Source organism: Xenopus laevis, chromosome 8L, assembly GCF_017654675.1.
Source record: "Xenopus laevis strain J_2021 chromosome 8L, Xenopus_laevis_v10.1, whole genome shotgun sequence".
NCBI lineage: Eukaryota > Metazoa > Chordata > Amphibia > Anura > Pipidae > Xenopus > Xenopus laevis.
Genome location: NC_054385.1, coordinates 5,573,274 through 5,596,686, shown reverse-complemented (window position 1 = coordinate 5,596,686; position 23,413 = coordinate 5,573,274). Strand labels below are relative to the sequence as shown.

The 23,413-nt window shown below is 43.6% G+C and overlaps 1 protein-coding gene across 1 annotated transcript; it reads left to right on the top strand.

Moving 5' to 3' along the window:
* Window positions 1-399: 399 nt before the first annotated feature.
* On the top strand, window positions 400-17,901 carry wdr5.L (WD repeat domain 5 L homeolog). Its single transcript, NM_001093505.1, is given in 14 exon segments — window positions 400-477; window positions 1,761-1,900; window positions 4,449-4,557; window positions 4,670-4,743; window positions 5,076-5,165; window positions 5,917-6,006; window positions 6,648-6,731; window positions 9,934-9,989; window positions 10,983-11,029; window positions 11,630-11,705; window positions 12,040-12,073; window positions 12,410-12,484; window positions 15,999-16,086; window positions 17,425-17,901. Coding segments are annotated over 13 exon segments (1,005 nt in total). The 5' UTR covers window positions 400-477; window positions 1,761-1,819; the 3' UTR covers window positions 17,526-17,901.
* The last annotated feature ends 5,512 nt before the right edge of the window (window positions 17,902-23,413 follow it).

Below are 23,413 nucleotides of genomic sequence, written 5' to 3'. Positions count from 1 at the left end.
CTGGTGCTATAAAAAAAATCCAACTAAAGTAGTGGTGCTGGTGGGGTTTGTTTATACAGAGCTCAGTGTGTGGGGAGTTAGTACAGGAAGAGTTAACAAAATGAGTATAACAAATATGAAGACCTTAATTAAAATAATATGAACTGGTTGTCTCCTTATGACATCCAATGGCAAAAAGAAAAAAACGAAACAGCGCATGCGCTGCTCTGCTTTCTCTCATTTCCGCATGCGTCCTACATCCCTCGCTACAGCGTGCGAATGCGCAGGCGCGCTGGAAAGGTGCAGCAATCAGCGGCCGCGCGTGCGCAGAGGAGTTGGCTCTATTGCTTTCAGGCTGGTTGCGCATGCGTACTAGCGGCTCCGTTTCCCGGCCTGGCGCGCTGCCTCCTCGTTCCCAGTGTCAGCGGATTCAATGAACGGGCGGCGGCGAGGCCACTGATAGAGATTCACCGCCTCTAATCCGGCAGTTCTGTGTGGGTAAGAGACGCCTGTTTGTGCTTCGTGAGGGAAAGTGAAGGAGGGCCGTTCTCTCCAACGCCAGTGTGTGACTGAGGCAGCCGGGCCCATCATCACATGGAGACAGAGGGAGGGCTCAGCTTACAGCTTCAGTATTATTCACCTCAGGCGGACTGTCTGTGTAACTTTACTTTAAAAGTATGGGCCAAAATCACCTTCCCCTGTACTCGACTTACCCTTATATCCCCCCTCACACCCCCATGCCCCTCTCACACCCCCATACCCCACCTCACACCCCCATACCCCTCTCACACCCCCATACCCCACCTCACACCCCCATACCCCACCTCACACCCCCATATCCCCCTCTCACACCCCCATATTCCCCCCTCACACCCCCATATTCCCCCTCACGCCCCCTTATCCCCCTCACGCCCCCTTATCCCCCTCACGCCCCCTTATCCCCCTCACGCCCCCATATCCCCCCTCACGCCCCCATATCCCCCCTCACGCCCCCATATCCCCCCTCACGCCCCCATATCCCCCCATATCCCCCCTCACGCCCCCATATCCCCCCCTCACGCCCCCATATCCCCCCTCACGCCCCCATATCCCCCCTCACGCCCCCATATCCCCCCTCACGCCCCCATATCCCCCCCTCACGCCCCCATATCCCCCATATCCCCCCTCACGCCCCCATATCCCCCCTCACGCCCCCATATCCCCCCTCACGCCCCCATATCCCCCCTCACGCCCCCATATCCCCCCCTCACGCCCCCAAGGGCCCCTCCATACCATCCAGTCATACTAAATACTCCCCGAAACACTGAGCCCTCTTCATACCCTAATTTCCCCTCAGAGGGGTCTCCCCCAACTTCTCAGCCATAGCACCCCCATACCCTCCAGTATCACACTGTACAGACATGTATCAGACTCACTAAGAGGACCCCAAACCTTTACAGTCACATTCTGCTGCTCTCCCCATATCTTTGCGACCCCCACAGCCATTGCTCTCAGTGCTACTGATGTACTTATTTCCCTGTAGCCTTCCCACTACACATCTGTTTCTTAAACTTGCCAACTACAACTCTCAACATGCCTCCACTGTAAACCACAGGTAATACATGCTGCTAATTGCAGTTCTGTACTATTTAAAGGCGAAGATATGACTGTACAGTCCTGTCACGCTAATCTAGTAATTCGGGTTAGCCATGGGCACACAGGCTACTGAAATTCATTGGCCCAGTGCCTTGGCCAGGTGCAGTAACTAGTGCTAATTACTATCTTCTCTATTTCACTTGTAGCCTGCACAGTGGGACTGGCCATCTGCTAATTTAAGGGGCACCATTCTAGTGCTGACACCATGGCAACGGAAGAAAAGAAACCGGAAACTGAAGCCTCTAAGACTCAGTCCACCCCATCCTCGTCCAATAATCAGAGCAAGGTGCGTATATTTCTCACCATTTGTCAATTATAACCTGTATGTCCTGCAATGTCTAGTCATTTTATTTATCTTCAGTGTTGTGTCCGTCAGCAGGCGTCACCCTATGTCTGTACCCATCAGCTGCCTGCCATATGCCCAGCACATGACACTTTGTACTGATCCACTGTGTATGGCGTGAACAACTGCACCTGTGCTGCAATCATTTAACATTATTGTATCCAGAGACCTAGAGGCGCTGTTCCTATTTAATTATACAGCTTAAAGGGGATGTTAACCTAGATACAATGTAATGTACAACTTCCCAATATCCATTCATTCCTCATTCTCACTGGGTTTATAGTTCTGTGTAACTGTCATTGTGTCTGTCCCTTTCTCTTCTCTGCACTGCTGCCTCTGACTCCTGATACAACTTCCCAATATCCATTCATTCCTCATTCTCACTGGGTTTATAGTTCTGTGTAACTGTCATTGTGTCTGTCCCTTTCTCTGCACTGCTGCCTCTGACTCCTGATACAACTTCCCAATATCCATTCATTCCTCATTCTCACTGGGTTTATAGTTCTGTGTAACTGTCATTGTGTCTGTCCCTTTCTCTGCACTGCTGCCTCTGACTCCTGATACAACTTCCCAATATCCATTCATTCCTCATTCTCACTGGGTTTATAGTTCTGTGTAACTGTCATTGTGTCTGTCCCTTTCTCTGCACTGCTGCCTCTGACTCCTGATCCAACTTCCCAATATCCATTCATTCCTCATTCTCACTGGGTTTATAGTTCTGTGTAACCGTCATTGTGTCTGTCCCTTTCTCTTCTCTGCACTGCTGCCTCTGACTCCTGATACAACTTCCCAATATCCATTCATTCCTCATTCTCACTGGGTTTATAGTTCTGTGTAACTGTCATTGTGTCTGTCCCTTTCTCTTCTCTGCACTGCTGCCTCTGACTCCTGATGCAACTTCCCAATATCCATTCATTCCTCATTCTCACTGGGTTTATAGTTCTGTGTAACTGTCATTGTGTCTGTCCCTTTCTCTGCACTGCTGCCTCTGACTCCTGATACAACTTCCCAATATCCATTCATTCCTCATTCTCACTGGGTTTATAGTTCTGTGTAACTGTCATTGTGTCTGTCCCTTTCTCTTCTCTGCACTGCTGCCTCCGACTCCTGATACAACTTCCCAATATCCATTCATTCCTCATTCTCGCTGGGTTTATAGTTCTGTGTAACTTTCATTGTGTCTGTCCCTTTCTCTTCTCTGCACTGCTGCCTCTGACTCCTGATACAACTTCCCAATATCCATTCATTCCTCATTCTCACTGTGTTTATAGTTCTGTGTAACTGTCATTGTCTGTCCCTTTCTCTTCTCTGCACTGCTGCCTCTGACTCCTGATACAACTTCCCAATATCCATTCATTCCTCATTCTCACTGGGTTTATAGTTCTGTGTAACTGTCATTGTGTCTGTCCCTTTCTCTTCTCTGCACTGCTGCCTCTGACTCCTGATACAACTTCCCAATATCCATTCATTCCTCATTCTCACTGGGTTTATAGTTCTGTGTAACTGTCATTGTGTCTGTCCCTTTCTCTGCACTGCTGCCTCTGACTCCTGATACAACTTCCCAATATCCATTCATTCCTCATTCTCACTGGGTTTATAGTTCTGTGTAACTGTCATTGTGTCTGTCCCTTTCTCTTCTCTGCACTGCTGCCCCTGACTTCTGATACAACTTCCCAATATCCATTCATTCCTCATTCTCACTGGGTTTATAATTGTCGTTGCTATTTTAATTGACTCCTTAGAGGCACCTCCAAATGTTGGGTACTTTCCAGTGGCGTGACTCTGATGTTGGTAGAGAGATAAAATATAAGAGACAGGGGGCGGTGGTGTTGCTGAATGTGACAGCCTCAGGAATGAGGAAAACTTGGGTAGTAGAGACTGTGACCCATATATTCTATCTGTCATTGTTCCTGGTTGCCCCTGCCCTGCTCACTGACCCTTACCAAAAGAGGCAAACTAATTTTTTTTCTCTACTTTAGGGCTCTTACTGACGAGCGGTTGAAGCTGCGCTCCCCTGTGTTCCGTTTGTCTGCGTTCAGCCGCAGGGGAGTGCAGGAATATACGCATTAAGTTCTTTTCAATAAGGGCTGTACTCACACAGGCGAGTGTAGGCGCCGAACGCAGGTTGAGACGCAACATGCTGCATTTTTCCTGCTTTCGGCGCCTACACGCGCCTGTGTGAGTACAGCCCCATTGGAAAAAAGTTATTGCATCTGTTCCTGCGCTCCCCTGCGGCTGAACGCAGAAAAACGGAGCGCAGCTTCAACCGCTCGTCAGTAAGAGCCCTTAGGGGTAACTTTTTCTTTCAACAGATGCCAAAGGATAAGTCTTAATGATTACCCTGGTGTTACAAAGCCCCTTGGTGTTCTAAAAGGAGCTCTGCCCAAACCTTATTGTTTTTATTGTAATCATCATTTTAATTGGAGGCGCCATGGATCATGTAAAAGCTGAACTCATCCCTCTTTGTTTTGTTTTTCTTCCCCTTTCACAGCCTGCACCAGTAAAGCCGAATTACACTCTAAAGTTTACTCTAGCCGGACACACTAAGGCCGTATCATCTGTAAAATTCAGCCCGAACGGGGAGTGGCTCGCCAGTTCATGTAAGTGACTTTTCTTCTCAAGTTTTTACTTCCTATTTGGAGAATGCTATAATGTTTTAGTTTTGTGATTTAAAAAAAAAAAAAAGCTGCAGTGTCCCTTTTGTTCTTTCAGCGGCCGACAAGTTAATTAAAATATGGGGGGCATACGATGGCAAGTTTGAAAAAACCATCTCTGGACACAAGTTGGTAAGAACTTATATTGTTTTTAACTTTTATTTTTGGCGTGCAGTCAGCATACCTGTAGCATGATATATTTAAGTGTTTGTTTGTACATCCGTTAATTGCACTAGCATCTGCTTCTTGTAATATTAAACCATAACTGTTTTGCACCTTATTCCCCGGTGCCATGCAGCAGAAGCCAATTAACATTCGCATTAGCCAGACACGTTCCCCAGGGTCTGCCTTGATAATTTCTAGACATCCTTGGGGTTTTAATTTGGAGCTGGTTAAGAAATATAAACCCCTTAATCAAATCTGATTACATTGTTAATGTTTTTTTTTTTATAATTTTTTTGCAGGGAATATCCGATGTGGCCTGGTCCTCTGACTCCAATCTCCTAGTTTCTGCTTCTGACGATAAAACTCTAAAAATCTGGGACATAAGCTCGGTGAGGCCTGGTTTTCTAACCATTGGGCAGTTTGATTGTCAGCTCCCAAATGATTCACGTTTATGTTGGATTGTTCTGCCTGGTCGCCATCCTTTCTGTCTTTCTATGTTGCTCCATCGAGCGCTGCCTATAAAATGGGTTAAATTCCCTACATTTAAAATTTACATTACCCACTGCTTCCATTGGAACCAATCAGAAATAAACGTTGATTTATTTATTTGAACAGATAGCAGATTAGGAGCCACAGTTATAAAACTTTTCAATAAATCTTAATTTTTTTGTTTGTTTATAATTTGATTTTCTTTGCCTTCCCCTTCTGCTTTTTTTCCAGCCTGTGGGGCTACATCTATATTGTTACTTTTTATTGATTATCTCTCTTCATGCCTCCACTATTAATATTCAAGTCCCTCCCTCAAACCACTGCTTGGTTGCTAGGACGAATTAGAATCTAGCAACCTCATTGAAAATTCCAAACTGGAGACCTACTGTTGTTTACCTGCAATTAAATCACTTTCTTTTCCAGAGATAAATAAAAACAAGATTAGACATCAATATGTGAGCATTTCTTAATAAAGAACTGAATATTTAATAGGGTGTCCTAATTTTTTTCACCTTTGGTGGGGGAAAATATTTTAGGGTAACGGGCCCCTTTAAAGGTAAACTACCCCTTTTATTTTACAAACAATAGAATTACAAAATATGTACACTCTAATTTTTTTTTATTACTTACTGTAATTTTTTTTTTCTACAGGGGAAATGTTTGAAAACCTTGAAGGGGCACAGTAACTATGTATTCTGCTGTAACTTTAATCCGCAGTCCAATCTCATTGTGTCAGGATCGGTAAGTGAACAATTCATTTAACTTTACTTTTTTAGAGCCATTTATCTTTAAGACTGTGTTACTTGTTTCCGCCACGTTACTTAGTAGAGAGAACTGTGACTGCCGCGCACCAATTGCTGAATCTTCAATGGTCTTACAATCTTTTATCTGTGTCCATTATCACCATGCTTCTGAAATCAACAGAAACGGCTCACAAGCTCAAAGTCCTTGGCGCAAATTTACTAAAGGGCGAAGTGGCTAGCGAAAATTCGCCAGTGTGATGTAATTTCATTACTTTGCCGATTTACTAACGGGTGCTGGTGTAAATTCGCTAGCGAAGTGGACCTACTTTAGCGCTTCTTCGCACCCAGGTGAAGTTGCGCTATGGCGAAGGGACGTAACTATGCAAATTCACTAACTTGCGGATTTTACTGAACATTGCCTCTTGCGCCAGACTTTACTTCGCCAACCTCAGACCAGGTGAAGTGCAATAGAGTAGATAGGGATGGTTCAAAAAAGTAGAAAAAAAAACGCTGGCGTCTTTTACTTTTTATAGGGTGATAGGCTGAAAAAGAGGGTTTTTTTTTTTTAGGGTACCCTAATTCCCCCCTACATTTGATAACATATGGCACCTAAACTATACTTTTTTTTTTTTTTTCCAGTTCGATGAAAGTGTAAGAATATGGGATGTGAAGACTGGGAAATGTCTGAAGACTTTGCCTGCTCATTCTGACCCTGTCTCAGCTGTAAGTATATTATATACAGAGCACAGATGCACATAGGTCTGCTGCAGCCATTTTATCTGACTGTAGGGAGACATCCCCAATCTGGGAGGCTTCCGGTGTAGCTAAACTACATCTCTAGAATCCCCTGGCAGCTACTATGTGTTAGATGATTTTGTGGTGGTCTCTTTATGGCACCAGTCATGTAGAAGACTGAAAAAGAAAGGGTGCCGGTTCACGACATCATTGAAATGCAGAACAGGGTATAAATAAAGAAAATGAACTCTTCCCTATACTCCCCCAATTAAAGGGGTGGTTCACCTTTAAGTTAACATGTAGTATGCTATAGAACGGACAATTCTTAGCAACTTTTTAAATGGTCTTCAGTATTTATTTTTATAGTTTTTTAATTATTCGCCTTCGTTTTCTGACTCTTTCCAGCTTTCAAATGCGGGTCACTGACCCCATCTAAAAAACAAATGCTCTGTAAGGCTACAAATGTATTGTTAGTGCTACAGTTTATTACTCCTATTTCTATTCAGACCCTCCTCTGTCTATAATCATGTATCTTATTCAAATCAGTGCATGGTTGCTAGGGTAATTTGGACACTAGCAACCAGATGGCTGAAACTGCAAACTGGAGAGCTGCTGAATAAAAAGCTAAATAAGCCAAAAACCACAAATAATAAAAAATGAAAAGCAATAACAAATTGTCTCAGCATTTCACTTTCTACATCATATTAAAAGTTAACTGAAAGGTGAACAACTCCTTTTAATGTCTAGTAAATTATGGGGGAGCAAAAGATATTTCAGGACGTATTTGCCCTTAAGCAGAGTGCATTATACGTAAATAAACACTGCTGACAGCCAAGCAAGAATTCAAGTGCTGCCTTTTTTAAAAACTTTCTTAATAGTCCCCCGTGCTTGTGGTAATTTTAGAGCAAAGCACTCTGTCCCTGTTCTTGTTCAGGATGTCCTAGAATATGTACAAAGGGACACAAACATCGGAAGCTGTTTTTTGGATCCCTGGCTCCACCAATATATAATATATATATATATATGTACAAAATGGAGTGGAGTGCAGACCCAGTCTGTGACTTAGTCCACAATAGGACAAATTATATATCGAACAAAAAAGTCCAGACCACTTGCTTAATGAAACAAAAAAGGTTTTTTACCAAGCAAGAAATTGCATTGCAACGTTTCGAAGCTCCCGCTTCTTTATCAAGCATACATGATCACAATGACATCACATCCTATATAGGGTCATGGGCATAGACTCCGCCCACCCTCATGTTAAACAAATCAAGCATAACCCCATAATATCAAAAGGAATCACCCAAAATTAGAAAAATTCGAAAACATTTTTTAACATTTTTTCAAACACTGTTAGCATAATTCTTATATATGTCTGGTTATGCTTCAAATAGATTTTTAGTCACAATTATATAGGAACACCATACAATGGTTTCACTTAAAGTAGAGAAACAATGTAACATATAGGATATGTAATGTCATGACGTCCCAAATTTACCCCTTCCTATAACGATGTATCATGCTCATATAAAAGCATGCAGATCATACTCTCTATTGAGTCCCTTTGGATGTAATGTTTGTAATGTATGGATCCAAAATTTTTCCCTTTTCTGGAGTTGTAGGAGTCTGTTGCCCCCCCCGACGTGGGGGGGCAACTGACTCCAACACAAGAAACCTCAAGGTTGCTACCGAATGTCGTGCTGCATGAAAGTGCGCCGGAACCGGTAACTTCAGTACCTCCTTTCTGATGGTTGATTTGTGCTGGCTAATCCTATCACGGATTGGTTGAATGGTCTCACCTACATAGGCCAACCCACAGGGACACTTCAGCATATATACTACGTATTCAGTGTCACACGTATAATGGTCTTGTATCTCGAATTTCCGCCCTGTATGAGGATGTGTAAAAGCATACTTGGATACCTGCATTCCAACCATTACATTCACATATGCGTATAGTGAAGAGACGGCGACATTTCTAGATACTACAGTGTACCGGAAAGGAAGACAATTGCAATTGTAAATATGTTACATTGTTTCTTTACTTTAAGTGAAACCATTGTATGGTGTTCCTATATAATTGTGACTAAAAATCTATTTGAAGCATAACCAGACATATATAAGAATTATGCTAACAGTGTTTGAAAAAATGTTAAAAAATGTTTTCGAATTTTTCTAATTTTGGGTGATTCCTTTTGATATTATGGGGTTATGCTTGATTTGTTTAACATGAGGGTGGGCGGAGTCTATGCCCATGACCCTATATAGGATGTGATGTCATTGTGATCATGTATGCTTGATAAAGAAGCGGGAGCTTCGAAACGTTGCAATGCAATTTCTTGCTTGGTAAAAAACCTTTTTTGTTTCATTAAGCAAGTGGTCTGGACTTTTTTGTTTGATATATAGATATATATATATATATATATATATATAATGGTGGTCATTGGTCTTCATTATTTATAGTTTTTGAAGTATTTAATGCCTTCTTCTGACTCTTTCAAGCTTTCAAATGGGGGTCACTCACTCCAAATGTTCTGTAAGGTTACAAATGTATTGTTGTTGCTACTTTTTATTCCTCATCTTTCTATTCAGGCCTCTCCTATTCATATTCCAGTCTCTTATTCAAATCAGTGCATGGTTGCTAGGGGAATCTGGACCCTAGCAACCACATTCCTGAAATTGCCCACTGCAGAGCTGCTGAGTAAAAAGCTAAATAACCCAAACGCCATAATTAATAAAAAAAATGAAGACCAATTGGAAATTGTCTCAGAATATCCATCTCTACATCATACTAACAGTGAGCTCAAAGGTCAACAACCCCTTTCAGAATTCAGTTTTTCAGAAGTTAGTTTTTTCATGCAGCAGAATAGTTCACCTATTTAGCTTACATAGCATTCTCGAATCTACTGCCTCTGGCCTAATGATTGGTAGCATTTTTGAACCTCACTGGGTGGGAAAAGCCCTTGCTATTTTTACTAAGCAGCACCCCCATCTGCCACCATATCCTTCCTCTGTTCTCTCCCCTCTACTGTTTTTGGTTTCATATTACAACAGACAATTGCCAGTGGGAAAACACATTCTCACATTTCTCTTTCAGGAGTGTTTTTCTTTTTTTACCGCATAGGGAATATAACTGAAGGGTTACAATCAGCATCTGTCAAGCTTTTTCATATTTACCTTCCCGTTCCAGGTGCATTTTAATCGTGACGGTTCCCTCATTGTATCCAGTAGTTACGATGGTTTGTGGTAAGTGACATTTGCTATTGTTTCTCTGTTCCCCTTGCACACGGCTGCCTCTCTCTTGGGCTGTGAAACCACTTTACTTATTATACCAGGATGAATAAATAAAGGTATCTTTAAAAAAGCCATAAGAACACCAGCTGTTTACATGGAAGCATAATACATATTCATATTTGATTAAGTGGGAAGAATAAATCCATTTGCATATTAAATGGCTTGTTTCTAAGGGCTCTTAGACAAGTGTTTTTAGCTGCACCCCCGTGCGTTCGGGTTTCTTGCAGTCAGCCGCAGGTGAGTGCGCGAGTAGACGCACTGAATTCTTTGCACACAGACGCATGTAAGCGCCGAATGCAAGTTGGGACGCAGCATGTTGCATTTACCTGTGTTCAGCGCTTACATGCATCTATGTGAGTACAGCCCCATTGAAAAAAATTCAGTGCGTCTACTCCGGCACTTGCGGGTGAACGCATAAAACCAGAGCGCAGGTAAAAACACTTGTCTGTAAGAGCCCTAAAGCTGCAATCACTGGGGAGGGGTCATTTATAAACCCTGGGTAAATTTGCACCTGGGCAGTAACCCATGGCAACAAATCCAATAGTTTCTTTCAGTTTTCAACTTGCAGCTGGCTGAAAGCTAATCACTGGTTGCTATGGGTTACTGCCCTGGTGCAAATTTGCCCTGGGTTTTTAAATGAACCCCACTGAGTGTCTTCCTTAAAAAATAGCCACCTTATTACACTTTGCCTTCAGTAGTGCATTTACTGTACAGATTCTTTCTGAAAAGCATATGTTTTATGAATCAGCATCAACCCTGCTGATCTTTCTATAACATTTCTGTAAAATCCAGGAAAATGTAAAATCAGGGAAATGTGTTATGCATAATATATAGGTGGGACCACAAAACAACAATGTAAAATGAGGGAAAACTAAATCAAAATTGAGGTTCTACTGTGTACATTCTATTCCAATTGTAAATCTTTTGGTTTTTTTTCAATCTTAGCCGAATATGGGACACTGCATCAGGACAGTGTTTGAAAACGCTCATTGGTAAGTGGTTTCTTTTTTAATATTAGGGATGCACAGAATCCACCATTTTGGATTCGGCCGAGCCGCTGAATCCTTCACAAAGGATTTGGCCGAATCTCTTCCCGGGTGGGAAGGGAAAACATATTTTACTTCCTTGTTTTGTGACAAAAAGTCACGTGATTTCCCTCTCCAACCCTAATTTGCAAATTAGGATTCGGCCTAATCCAAATCCTGCTGAAAAAGGCCGAATCCCAAACCGAAACCTGGATCCCTATTACGGATGCACCGAATCCACTATTTTGGATTCGCCCGAACCCCCAAATCCTTCACAAAAGATTCGGCCGAATACCGAACCAAATCCTAATTTGCATATGCAGATTAGCTCAGGGAAGGGGAAACCATTTTTTACTTGTTTTGTGACAAAAACTCATGATTTCCCTCCCGCCCCTAATTTGCATATGTAAATTCGGGTTCGGCTGTCCAGAAGGATTAAGCCGAATCCAAGTCCTGCTGAAAAGGCTGAATCCCGAATCGAATCCTAAATTCGGTGCATTCCAAATTCATATTTTGTTTAATCCTAGTTTATTTTGTTCATTTTAATTTTCCATTTCTTGCTTTCAGATGACGATAATCCTCCTGTATCTTTTGTGAAGTTCTCTCCAAATGGCAAATACATTTTAGCTGCGACCTTAGACAAGTAAGCACCACTACATGGGAAAGGTGGATAATGCAATACCAGTGCAAAAAGTATATTATTATCTGAATGGTTTTCTGATACACTTATGTGCTCCGCTGCTAAACACATACCTGAACGATCTGCACAAATATTGTGCCATTTGTATAATGCTGTAGGTTATTTCTTATGCTCTCCCTGTCTTTTCTTATTGTTTAAATGCAGCCATGCTAGGCTCAATGGCGATGCTACTCTTAGACCAGTGTCTTTTCTTAAATTAGCATACTTAAAGGGGAACTATAAAAAAATCTTCATGTACGTTAAGATCCATATAATATTGCCTGTTTTGTCTTTGCAGTACACTCAAATTGTGGGATTACAGCAAAGGGAAGGTAAGTGTCTTGTAACTGTTTAAACATTTGCTCACAAGAAGCCACAGAAAGCTTGTTCACATCTATGTATTAACCATTGTATATACCGCTCACACTTTAGCTTGCTCTAATGGTTACCATTCTAAAATCAACCTTTGCTGACTGCTCTTTCTGTGACTGTTTAATTTTAACCACATCAGGGTCGCCTTGTTTGGGTCCAGTCTGTTCCCTCAGTGCATATCACTTCCCTTTTAATGAGAGGTTCTCTTAAAAGGGAATATAGTTAGACTGGAGTTTATTTTTATTTGTTTTTTTTACTAAAAACTTGTTTTACGTCTCTGCTGTTTTCTCTTTCAGTGTCTAAAGACATACACGTGTCACAAGAATGAGAAGTACTGCATATTTGCTAACTTTTCTGTGACCGGTGGCAAGGTACGTATCTGTACGTATCTGTACGTATCTGTGTGTGTATGTATATGTGTATATATATATATGTATATGTGTATGTATGTATGTATGTATGTGTGTGTGTGTGTGTGTGTGTGTGTGTATATATATATATATATATATATATATATATATATATATATAATATAGTGTAGAGCAGTGGTCCCCAACCAGTAGCTCGTGAGCAACATGTTGCTCTCCAACCCCTTGAATGTTGCTCCCAGTGGCCTCAAAGCAGGAGTTTATGTTTGAATTCCAGGCTTGGAGGGAAGTTTTGGTTGTTTAAAAACCAGATGTACTGCCAAACAGAGCTTCGATGTAGCTTGACAATCCACATAGGGGCTACTAAATGGCCAATCACAGCACTTTTGTGTAATGTTCATGTCCCTTCACTTGTCTCCTTTCCCTCCACTCACTAATTACTGCAGCTGTTTTACACTGGTTGCCTTGGTTACCAACCACTGCTTTTGTCCCCAGATCTGTTGGGTTCGGGTTTAAATGTTTGGGTTTCTTTTCAGTCTGTTGGTTTGTCCCTGAGGAAAAGCAGTGTTTTTGTCATACAACTTTTCTTTGTATTTAGTCCCAGTGAGGGCAGTACTCGGTTTTCTTTTCTCTCTCTCTCTCTCTCTCTCTCTCTCTCTCTCTCTCTCTCTCTCTCTCTCTCTCTCTCTCTCTCTCCATGTATGGGATCTGTTATCTGGAAACCTGCTATCCAAAAAGCTCCAAATTACAGAAAGGCCGCCTCCCATAGACTCCATTATATCCAACCTTCTTAAAAATAATTTCCTTTTTCTGTGAAATAATAAAACAGTCGCTTGTACTTGATCCCAACTAAGATATAATTAATCCTTATTGGAAGCAAAACCAGTCTATTGGGTTTATTTCATGTTTATATGATTTTCTAGTAGACTTAAAGTATGAAGATAACAGAAACATCCATAGGGGTCATCCCGATTTGGGTTTTTCTTCTGTAATTTGGATCCTCGTACCTTAATTCTACTAGAAAATCATATAAACATGAAATAAAGCCAATTGGCTGCTTTTGCTTCCAATAAGGATTAATGATATCTTAGTTGGGATCAAGTACAAGCGACTGTTTTATTATTACACAGAAAAAAAGGAAATCATTAAGAAAAATCTGGATTATTTGAATAAAATGGAGTCTATGGGAGACGGTCTTTCCGTAATTCAGAGCTTTCTGGATACTGGGTCCCATACATGTACATGTTTTGTGACTGATGTTTTATTTTGACTCCTAACTTTCTGCGCCTCAAATAATGTTCATGTCCCTTCATTTGTCCCTTCACTTGTTTCCTTTCCCTCCACTCACTAATTACTGCAGCTGTTTTACACTGGTTGCCTTGGTTACCATTTTGCCACCAAATCTGTATGGGACTTTCGTCTTTCTGTAATCTTCATACCTTAAGTCTACTAGAAAATCATATAAACATGAAATAAAGCCAATAGGCTGGTTTTGCTTCCAATAAGGATTAATTATATCTTAGTTGGGATCAAGTACAAGCGACTGTTTTATTTTTACACAGAAAAAGGAAATAGTTTTTGAAAATTTGGATTATTTGAATAAAATGGAGTCAATGGGAGACGGCCTTCGCTGGGACTAAATACAAAGAAAAAAAGTTGTATGACAAAAACTCTGCTTTTCCTCAGGGACAAACCAACAGACTGAAAAGAAACCCAAACATTTAAACCCAACAGATTTGGAGGGAAAACCAGTGGTTGGTAACCAAGGCAACCAGTGTAAAACAGCTGCAGTAATTAGTGAGTGGAGGGAAAGGAGACAAGTGAAGGGACAGGCAGGTCTGGACTGAGACTTTTTGTGTAAAAAGAAATGAGACAACAGTGTTGAGTGCACATAAAGTGATACACAATGATACACAATGTGCAACGCTCTGAATTGTAACTTGTCCCTTCACTTGTCTTGGAGTGCTGGTCCATTTTGAATATTATATATATATATATTATACCTTTGGATAAGTGCGGCTGCTTCATTGGAGGATTGTATGCAGTATTTTGTGGCGTGCACCCAGGCAATGTGAACCGACTTATCGTGATTGTGGATAATTTAATTAAAAATTTGGATTATTTGGATAAAATTGTCTTATCAGAGACAGGCTTTCTGGATAACAGATTGCATACCTGTCCTATATACCATGTACATATACAGATGTAGGATCCGTAATCAGGAAACGGTTGTCCAAAGCTCTGATTTATGGAAAGGCCGTCTCCCATGAATTAATCCTTATTGGAAGCAAAATCAGCCTATTGGGTTTATTTCATGTTTACACGATTTTCTAGTAGACTTAAGGTATGAAGATCCAAATTATGGAAAGATCCGTTATCCGGAATTCCCCGGGTCCTGAGTATTCTGGATAACCGGTCCCATACCTGTAATAATAAAACAGTCGCTTGCACTTGATCCCAACTTAGATATAATTAATCCTTATTTGAAGCAAAACCAGCTTTATTTCATGTTTACACGGTTTTCTAGTAGACTTAAGGTGTGAAGATCCAAATTACAGAAAGATCTGTTATCCAGGTCCCGAGCATTCTTTCTTAGAGAGCCTTTTTTTTGTAGAGTAATTCAGAAGCTGTGTTAACACCCAAAAGGCACAAAATGGGGTCCATTGTGACTTGCCGAGGAGCCCGACTTCGCAGATTGGTGGAGTCGCAGGTTACTGCAAGGATTTGCTTATATAGAGTATAAATTTTACATTTAGCTGTTACTTCTACTAATTCATCACATGACACGTGGAGCATCCAGAGTGAAGGATCGTGTCCGGCGACCTTATGCCTTTAGAGACACAATTAAAGGGGCGGTAGATGCCTTTTAAAGGAGAAGTAAACCCTAAAAATGAATACGGTTAAAATGCCGTATTTTATATAGCGAACGTATTGCACGAGGTTTCAGCTTGTCAATAGCAGCAATGATCCAGGACTTCAAACTTGTCACAGGGGGTCACCATCTTGGAAAGTGTCTGTGACACTCACATGCTCAGTGGGCTCTGATTGGCTGTTGAGAAGCTAAGCTTAGGGGTCATCACTAATTATCCAGCAGAAAATGAGCTTCCCTGGCTGTAATATAAGCTGATGCTACAGGTTTGCTGATTATTAAATTCTGATGCTAATTGCACTGGTTTCTGTGCTGCCATGTAGTAATTATCTGTATTAATTACTAATCAGCCTTATATTGTGACATTTCTATTCTATGTGTACTGTATATTGTGAGTGGCTCCCTAAGCTCAGTAAGTGACAGCAGCACAGAGCATGTGCAGTGAATCAGCAGAAAAGAAGATGGGGAGCTACCTGGGCATCTTTGGAGACACAGATCTTTACTGCTAAAGGGCTGTGGTTGCCTTGGGCTGGTACAGAAGCACAAAACATCATGTACAACATTTCTACCGACTTCTTTAGTTTAACTGTCCTTGTCCTTTAAGATTGATTGACCACGTCCCTTTAACGAGAATATTTGCTTTTACAGTGGATTGTGTCTGGCTCTGAAGATAACTTGGTTTATATCTGGAACCTACAGACTAAGGAGGTGGTGCAGAAATTACAGGGTCACACAGGTAAGAATATATATATATATAATACACAAAAGCCATGAATATCCTGTAAATTATATCCTTATAAACGGTGAGTAGTGATGTCATCAGTTATAAACGGTGAGTTCTGATGTCATTTCTGTCACATGACTCACTGAAACTTGTGTATTATAATAAATAAAGTACCCCCAGTTACCTCGGAGTTCCATGACCTGTATAAAAACACTCGGCCTTCGGCCTCGTGTTTTTATATGGTCATGAAACTCCGAGGTAACTTATAATATCCTTATATTTTACAAGAGGGGGTACTTTATTCACTATATAATTTACTAATAAAGGAGAACTAACCCCACCCCCCTCCATGGCTTTTATTGTCTAGTACAGCTGCATAGGGTCCCTTCCTCAATAGTGGAGTTTTAGGTTATTACCCAAACACATACACAATGTTTATTTTGCCTTATTGCTTGCTTTAATAAACCATCACTATTATTAAATGAACACTAGATGGCAGTGTGCAACAGAGAAAGGAAAGAAAAAATATATATATTTTTATTTAAAAAAATGAGGTGCACACTGGGAACCTTTTCAGAAGTAAAAAAATCTAAATTTTATTTAATACATGTTTAAAAGCAGGTCAACATTTTGGTCTTTTCCCAAGACCTTTATCAAGACCAATAGTACCCATTAAAATATCATGCAAATAAATAATTAAAAACAGCACTCACCCAATCACGTGCCACCCCATGGGACATGTGACGAGAAGTTCCACCCCACTGTAGAGGTTAAACACGACACCAACTGAACCATATAAAAAAAATGAAAGAAACACAATCAACCCCATAAGCAACAATATCCAAGACTACTATGTATCAAAAGCATATCATAAAAGTAACAAAATCCTATCATGAATGTAACTAATGACATGTGACAGGGTAACAATTCACTTCCTATTTGATGTAACTTTGAATCTTTGATTCAAAAAACAAAGGAAGCAGCAATAATATATATTAGGGATGCACCGAATCCAGGATTTGGTTTGGGATCCCGCCTTTTTCAGCAGGATTCGGCTTAATCCTTGTGCCTGGCCAATCAGAATCCTAATTTGCATATGCAAATTAGGGGCAGATAGGGAAATCACGTGATTTTTCATCACAAAAGGATTTTTTCCAATTTTTCCGTTTACTGACCCTAATTTGCATATGCAAATTAGGATTCGTTTGGTATTCGGCAGAATCTTTCACAAAGGATTCGGCCGAATCCCAAACAGTGGATTGGGTGCATCCCTAATATATATTATTTCCCCGTAGCCTATGGATTTGTTTGAATAATTGACCTTTATCCTCTCCTTCGTCTAAATTTCAGACGTGGTGATTTCGACGGCCTGCCACCCAACGGAAAACATCATCGCCTCGGCAGCACTAGAAAACGACAAGACCATCAAATTGTGGAAAAGCGACTGCTAAGAACATTTCAAGTGCAGACTGTACCGGCAAAAGGAAGGGGAACAATCCTCATACAGGGCACCCATAATCCTGCGTGGCGGGGAGATTTAAAGGAGAACCAAACATGCAAAGTTACCCTTTTTTTTTTCTGGAGCAAAAATTGTTTCTTTAATGGAACTTGATGTGAAACGTCACTTTTTTTTTTGCTGATTTTTTTTTCATCGATTATTGTTTCCGGGCTGATTAAATGTGGTGTCGTGTTGCATGCACCTATAGGCAGAAATTCCCAACTCCATTCAGTTCATTTTCTCTTCTCATTCTTCAATTTTTGTTGTCAGTTTTTTGTTTTTTTTTTAAAAAAAATCAAAATATTATAAAGTCCCCGTAAAAAAAAAAACAAGGGCATCATCTGCCCAGTCTTCCTTATTTCTGGCAGGACAGTCACCAGAATATTCAGGCTTTAAAGGGTATGTAAACCCAAAAACGTAATGAAAAAACATTTTTTTGGGTTAAATTATGTTCCACTCCTTTTTCTTCCAGATCGTTTTTTTTTTTTGTGACCAAATAAGCTGCCCGCAGTTGCAAATTGTTAATTTTCATCCTATTTCGTACAGAAGGAACGCCTTGACCACTTTTCTGTGGTTTTTACTGTTTTTTTTTCTTGCAGGGTTTTAATTCAGTTTCTCTTCTTCCCGACTCCATTGCAGTTGACTGGTTTGCTCCTTTTGGATTGTATTTAATAGGGATGCACCAAACCCACTATTAGGGATTTGGCTGAATCCTTGGTGAAAGATTCGGCCGAATATCGAATCCTGATTTGCGTATGCAAATTAGGGACAGGAAAAAGTGGAAAAAAATCTTCTTTCTCTGTCGTCTCAAGGGGGACACAGGGACAGATGGGGTTAAGCTCCACCCTCTAGGAGGCAGGACACTTAGAATAAAAAAGAAAGGGGCGTGCCAAGACCATGGCTTAACCCAACCTAGTAATAAACCATTCAGTTTTTAAGTGTCCTGCTTCCAAGGAGGATGGACAAATTCATCTCAAGAATTATTTTGCCAGGATACTGGCAAATGAGGTGTTCATCAGGAACAGGGTTACCTGTATCCTTTGTGGTGTGCCTCCTACGTGGGATGCCCACCGGAGTCACTATCTAGCTTAAGCTATACCGACTTGTCTTCCAGGCATTCCTGCATTCCGTGATGGGAGAGCAGAGGGCCTAACCGGTGCGGCTAAAAATGTGAGTATGACCCTTCTGTCTAATGGGTTTCTCTATGCTGGCTCTCCTCCCCCTTATCAGGAACTCTGTCTTGCTTGACAGACGCCTTCTCTATACCTCCCCTCTGTTTGCACTGCTCCCTGCGGTTTCCACCGCTATTTTCATTCTAAGGCGCACCATGCCTGCCTCGTGGTGCGGTGAAAAAGAGAGACGCGCCGTGCGTTCCAGCGCCATGCGTTCCAGCCCCATGCGTTCCGGCGCCATTTTGTTTTTTTGCGCTCTGGGTGGAACGCATGGCTAGGCGCGCTTTTTAGGAGGCGTTAACTTCCTCCGACTTCCTCCGACTCCTCTCACGCTGCCTACTCCTCGCATCAGAGCACTTCAGGGAGGATTCTTCAGGGGGACCACAGCGCAGCGGACTAGCTCTCCCTACAGGACGCGCATAGGTTAACCCTTCGGTTACCAGATTATAGCGCATTGCAGCCCTTGTTTTTTCTGACTCAAAGCAGAATTTCTACAACCATTCAGCAGGTACCACAGACACTGCTTCAATGGCAGAGGGTAAGTCAGGGGGACTTTTCCCAAGGGCTGGGGGGAGAGCACCAGCAAAAGCAGCAGCACAGATTACCTATTTAGCCTGCAAAAAATGCCAGACCAAAATCCAAGGAGGTCAAGGGGAGCCCCTCTGCAAATCTTGCAAAAAGGGGTTGTCTTCCGCTTCTGCCACGGTTGCCAATCCTGATCTTAGTGGCAACACTTCCCCGGCGGCCCCTTCTGGGTCCCCCAATCCAGAGGTTTCTCTTCCAGATCCCTCTCCTGGACCCTCTACGGAACCTCCAGCCCCTCTTTGGGCGCTTCAGCTTTCCCAGTCCTTAGCTTCTTTGCAGAATCTCCCTTCCATTGCAGATACTCTGGGTAAAGCTCTTGCCAAACTGGACCACAAATCCAGCGGCAAGCGCAAGAGATCAGAGAAGTCTAAGGGGCACTCTAGTGTCCAGACCCCGTCTGAGGACTCTGCTTCAGGAGGGGAATCCTCTCATTCCGAAGGTGAACTTCTCCCTTCCGAAGTTTCTTCGGAAGCAGGGGAGGACAGTGAGGAGACCGCGGGCCGCGATGTTCAGCATGACATTGACCGTATTATTCAAGGGGTCATTGAGGTCCTTAAGGTCTCTCCTTCCTCGGAACAACAGTCTCAGACGTCCAGCCTGTTCAAGAGACAACACAAGTCTTCTCTCTGTTTTCCTTCCCATGAACAACTTATCAACATTGTTCAAGACGAGTGGAATTTCCCTGAACGGAAATTTCAGGCTTCTCGGAAATTTTCGAAGTCCTATCCCTTTACTAGGGATCTGGTGGACAGGTGGTCAATGCCTCCGACTGTGGACGCCCCGGTTTCCAGACTGTCTAAATCCACGACGTTACCCGTTACCGACGCGGCAGCCTTTAAGGATCCATCTGACAGACGTCTTGAGGGTTTCCTTAAAGCGGTCTACTCTTCCGCAGGGTCGACCCTTCGCCCTGTTCTAGCGTCAGCCTGGGTGGCCAGAGCCATCCAGGCATGGGCTGAATCTCTCTTCTCCGATATTCAGGACGGCGTTCCCAGGGCCGACCTTATCGAATCCGTGCGTTCTATAGCAGAGGCATCCGCCTATCTGTCAGACGCCACCCTCGATACCGCACAGATCACAGCGCGTACCTCAGCTCTAGCTGTAGCGGCCCGTCGAACCCTGTGGCTTAAGAATTGGGCAGCCGACTCTAGCTCTAAGAAATCCCTTACTTCGCTCCCCTTCAAGGGACAACGACTGTTTGGTGAGGAACTTGAAAAAATCATTTCTCAGGCCACAGGGGGCAAGAGCACCTTTCTTCCTCAGTCTAAGAACAAGCCTTCCACACAGCCCCGCCGGTCCAGATTTTTCGGGGTCAATCTACCCGATTTTCTAGAAGATACAGTCCTCCCAGACGCTCCAATTTTCGCTCCAAACAAGCAGACAAGGGACGTCCTTCATGGAAGACTAACAAATTCCACAACAAGACTTCTGCCGACAAGTCTGCCTCAGGCTGACGGGGCACCCCCTCCGGAATCGCGGCAGTCCTTAGGGGGCAGACTACTGCAATTCCGGGAGGTCTGGCTCCAGCATTCCTCCGATGCCTGGGTAAACGAGATCATATCAGAGGGTTATCATCTGGATTTCTCTTCTCTCCCTCCTCGGAAGTTCCTCATGTCCAGACTTCCTACCAATTCGGCCAAGGCTCTAGCCTTCCTGGACTGTGTCCACAAGATGGAGCAAAGTGGAGTAATCATCCCAGTGCCTCCTCCAGAGAAATTCTCAGGGTTCTACTCCAATTTGTTTCTGGTTCCCAAACGGGACGGCTCCTTCCGACCGGTGTTGGATCTCAAGTTTCTCAACAAATTCATCAGATCGGTCAAATTCAAAATGGAAACCCTTCGCTCTGTGATACGGGGGATGGAACAAGATCAGTGGATGATGTCCTTGGACATCAAGGATGCCTACCTCCACGTTTCAATTTGGCCACCTCATCACCGGTTCCTGCGGTTCGCCTTCAAGAATCGACATTACCAATTTGTGGCGCTCCCCTTCGGTCTTTCATCAGCCCCCAGGGTCTTCACCAAGCTCATGGCGGTGTCCGCAGCAGCCCTACGTCTCCAGGGCATATCGGTGACGCCTTACTTGGACGATCTGCTCCTGAAGGCCAGGACGAAGGACAAGAGCGAACAGGATCTTCAGAAGGCCGTTTCTCTACTACAGGACTTCGGATGGACCATCAATTGGAAGAAGTCCAATCTCATTCCCAGTCACAGGATGACCTTTCTGGGTCTCGAGTTCAACACTCGTACGCAGAGAGTGAGTCTCCCCTCGGAGAAACAGGAGAAGATCCGAACTCAAGTGCAACTCTTACTTCGGACCGCCAGGCCCACCATTCATCTACTTATGAAGGTTCTAGGACTCATGGTTTCTTCGATCGAAGCGGTCCCCTTCGCACAATTGCATCTTCGTCCGCTTCAATCCAACATTCTGACCACATGGAAAGGGGGACCCTTATCGCAGAGAATCTCACTTCTCAGCTCGACACGGGAGTCTCTCCTTTGGTGGCTCAGACCATCCAGCCTGTCAGAGGGACAGTCCTGGGCGACTCCGGATTGGCTAGTGATAACCACGGATGCCAGCCTTCAGGGCTGGGGAGCAACGTGGGACAGTCGGTCCGCACAAGGTCTATGGTCTCCCGAGGAGTCCAAACTCTCCATCAACATACTGGAGCTAAGGGCGGTAAAACTCTCTCTCCGACACTGGTCACACATCCTCCAGGCCAAGGCTGTTCGGGTGCAGAGCGACAATTCCACAACCGTCGCATACATCAACAGACAGGGTGGAACCCGCAGCAAGGCCGCCTTGGCAGAAGTGCAACAGATTCTACTCTGGGCGGAGGCCAGTTCCGTAAGGCTTTCCGCCATTCACATCCCGGGAGTGGACAACACCAGGGCCGATTTTCTCAGTCGGCACCTCCTAGATTCAGGAGAGTGGGAGCTTCACCCGGAAACATTTGCGGAGATCGTCCGTCATTGGGGGGTTCCCGAGATCGATTTAATGGCGTCCAGAGTCAATCGCAAGGTGCCCAACTTCTTCGCTCGCTCACGCGATCCTCTGGCAGTGGGCATAGATGCCATGACACAGACCTGGCACTTCGACCTCGCCTACGTCTTCCCTCCTCTTCCCATGCTTCCTCGGGTGCTAAAAAAGATCAGGCAGTCTCACGTCACCGCGATCGTGATAGCCCCTTTTTGGCCCCGGAGAACTTGGTTCTCGGATCTTCAGGAGATGTCCGTCGCACAACCTCTGCGGCTGGCTCCGCGGACCGACCTGCTTCTTCAAGGCCCCATTGCTCATCACAATCCGGGCCTCTTCGCTTTGACGGGATGGCTGTTGAGGCCGCCATCTGGAGACGAAAGGGGATAGCGGAAGATGTTATCATCACCATGTTGAAGTCCCGCAAGGCTACTTCTTCCAAGGCCTATCACAGAGTTTGGCGTAACTACTGGACCTGGTGCAGGGAAACCGCCGTCCCCTCGGCTGATTCTTCCTTCATGGACTGTGTCATCCCTCGAGTTTTGTCCTTCCTTCAAAGGGGTTTGCAGTTGGGCCTGAAACTCAGCTCCTTGAAGGTACAGGTGTCAGCTCTCTCGGTGTTGCTTCAATTCCGTTTGGCCTTGGATGACTCAGTCCGTACTTTTCTCCAAGGAGTGGCTCATGTCGCCCCTCCTTTCCGCCCTCCGACTCCGAGTTGGGATCTCAATATTGTTCTGGATGCTCTCTTAGATCCTCCCTTTGAGCCTCTAGCATCAGTTTCCGATGACTGGCTCACTCGGAAGGTGGTTTTTCTTGTGGCGATCTCTTCTGCGAGACGAGTTTCGGAGCTCTGCGCACTATCCTGTGATCCGCCCTTCCTTGTTTTCCACAGAGACAAGGCCGTACTCCGCACGGTTCCGTCATTCCTACCCAAGGTGGTGACGTCCTTTCACATCAACCAGGAGATTGTGGTACCGTCCCTGTGTCCGGATCCCAAGAATGACAAGGAACGAAGACTTCATGGTTTGGATGTAGTCAGAGCGCTCCGGTGGTATCTGGACAGATCCAAGTCCTTCCGCCGTTCACAGTCCCTGTTCGTTCTGCCCAC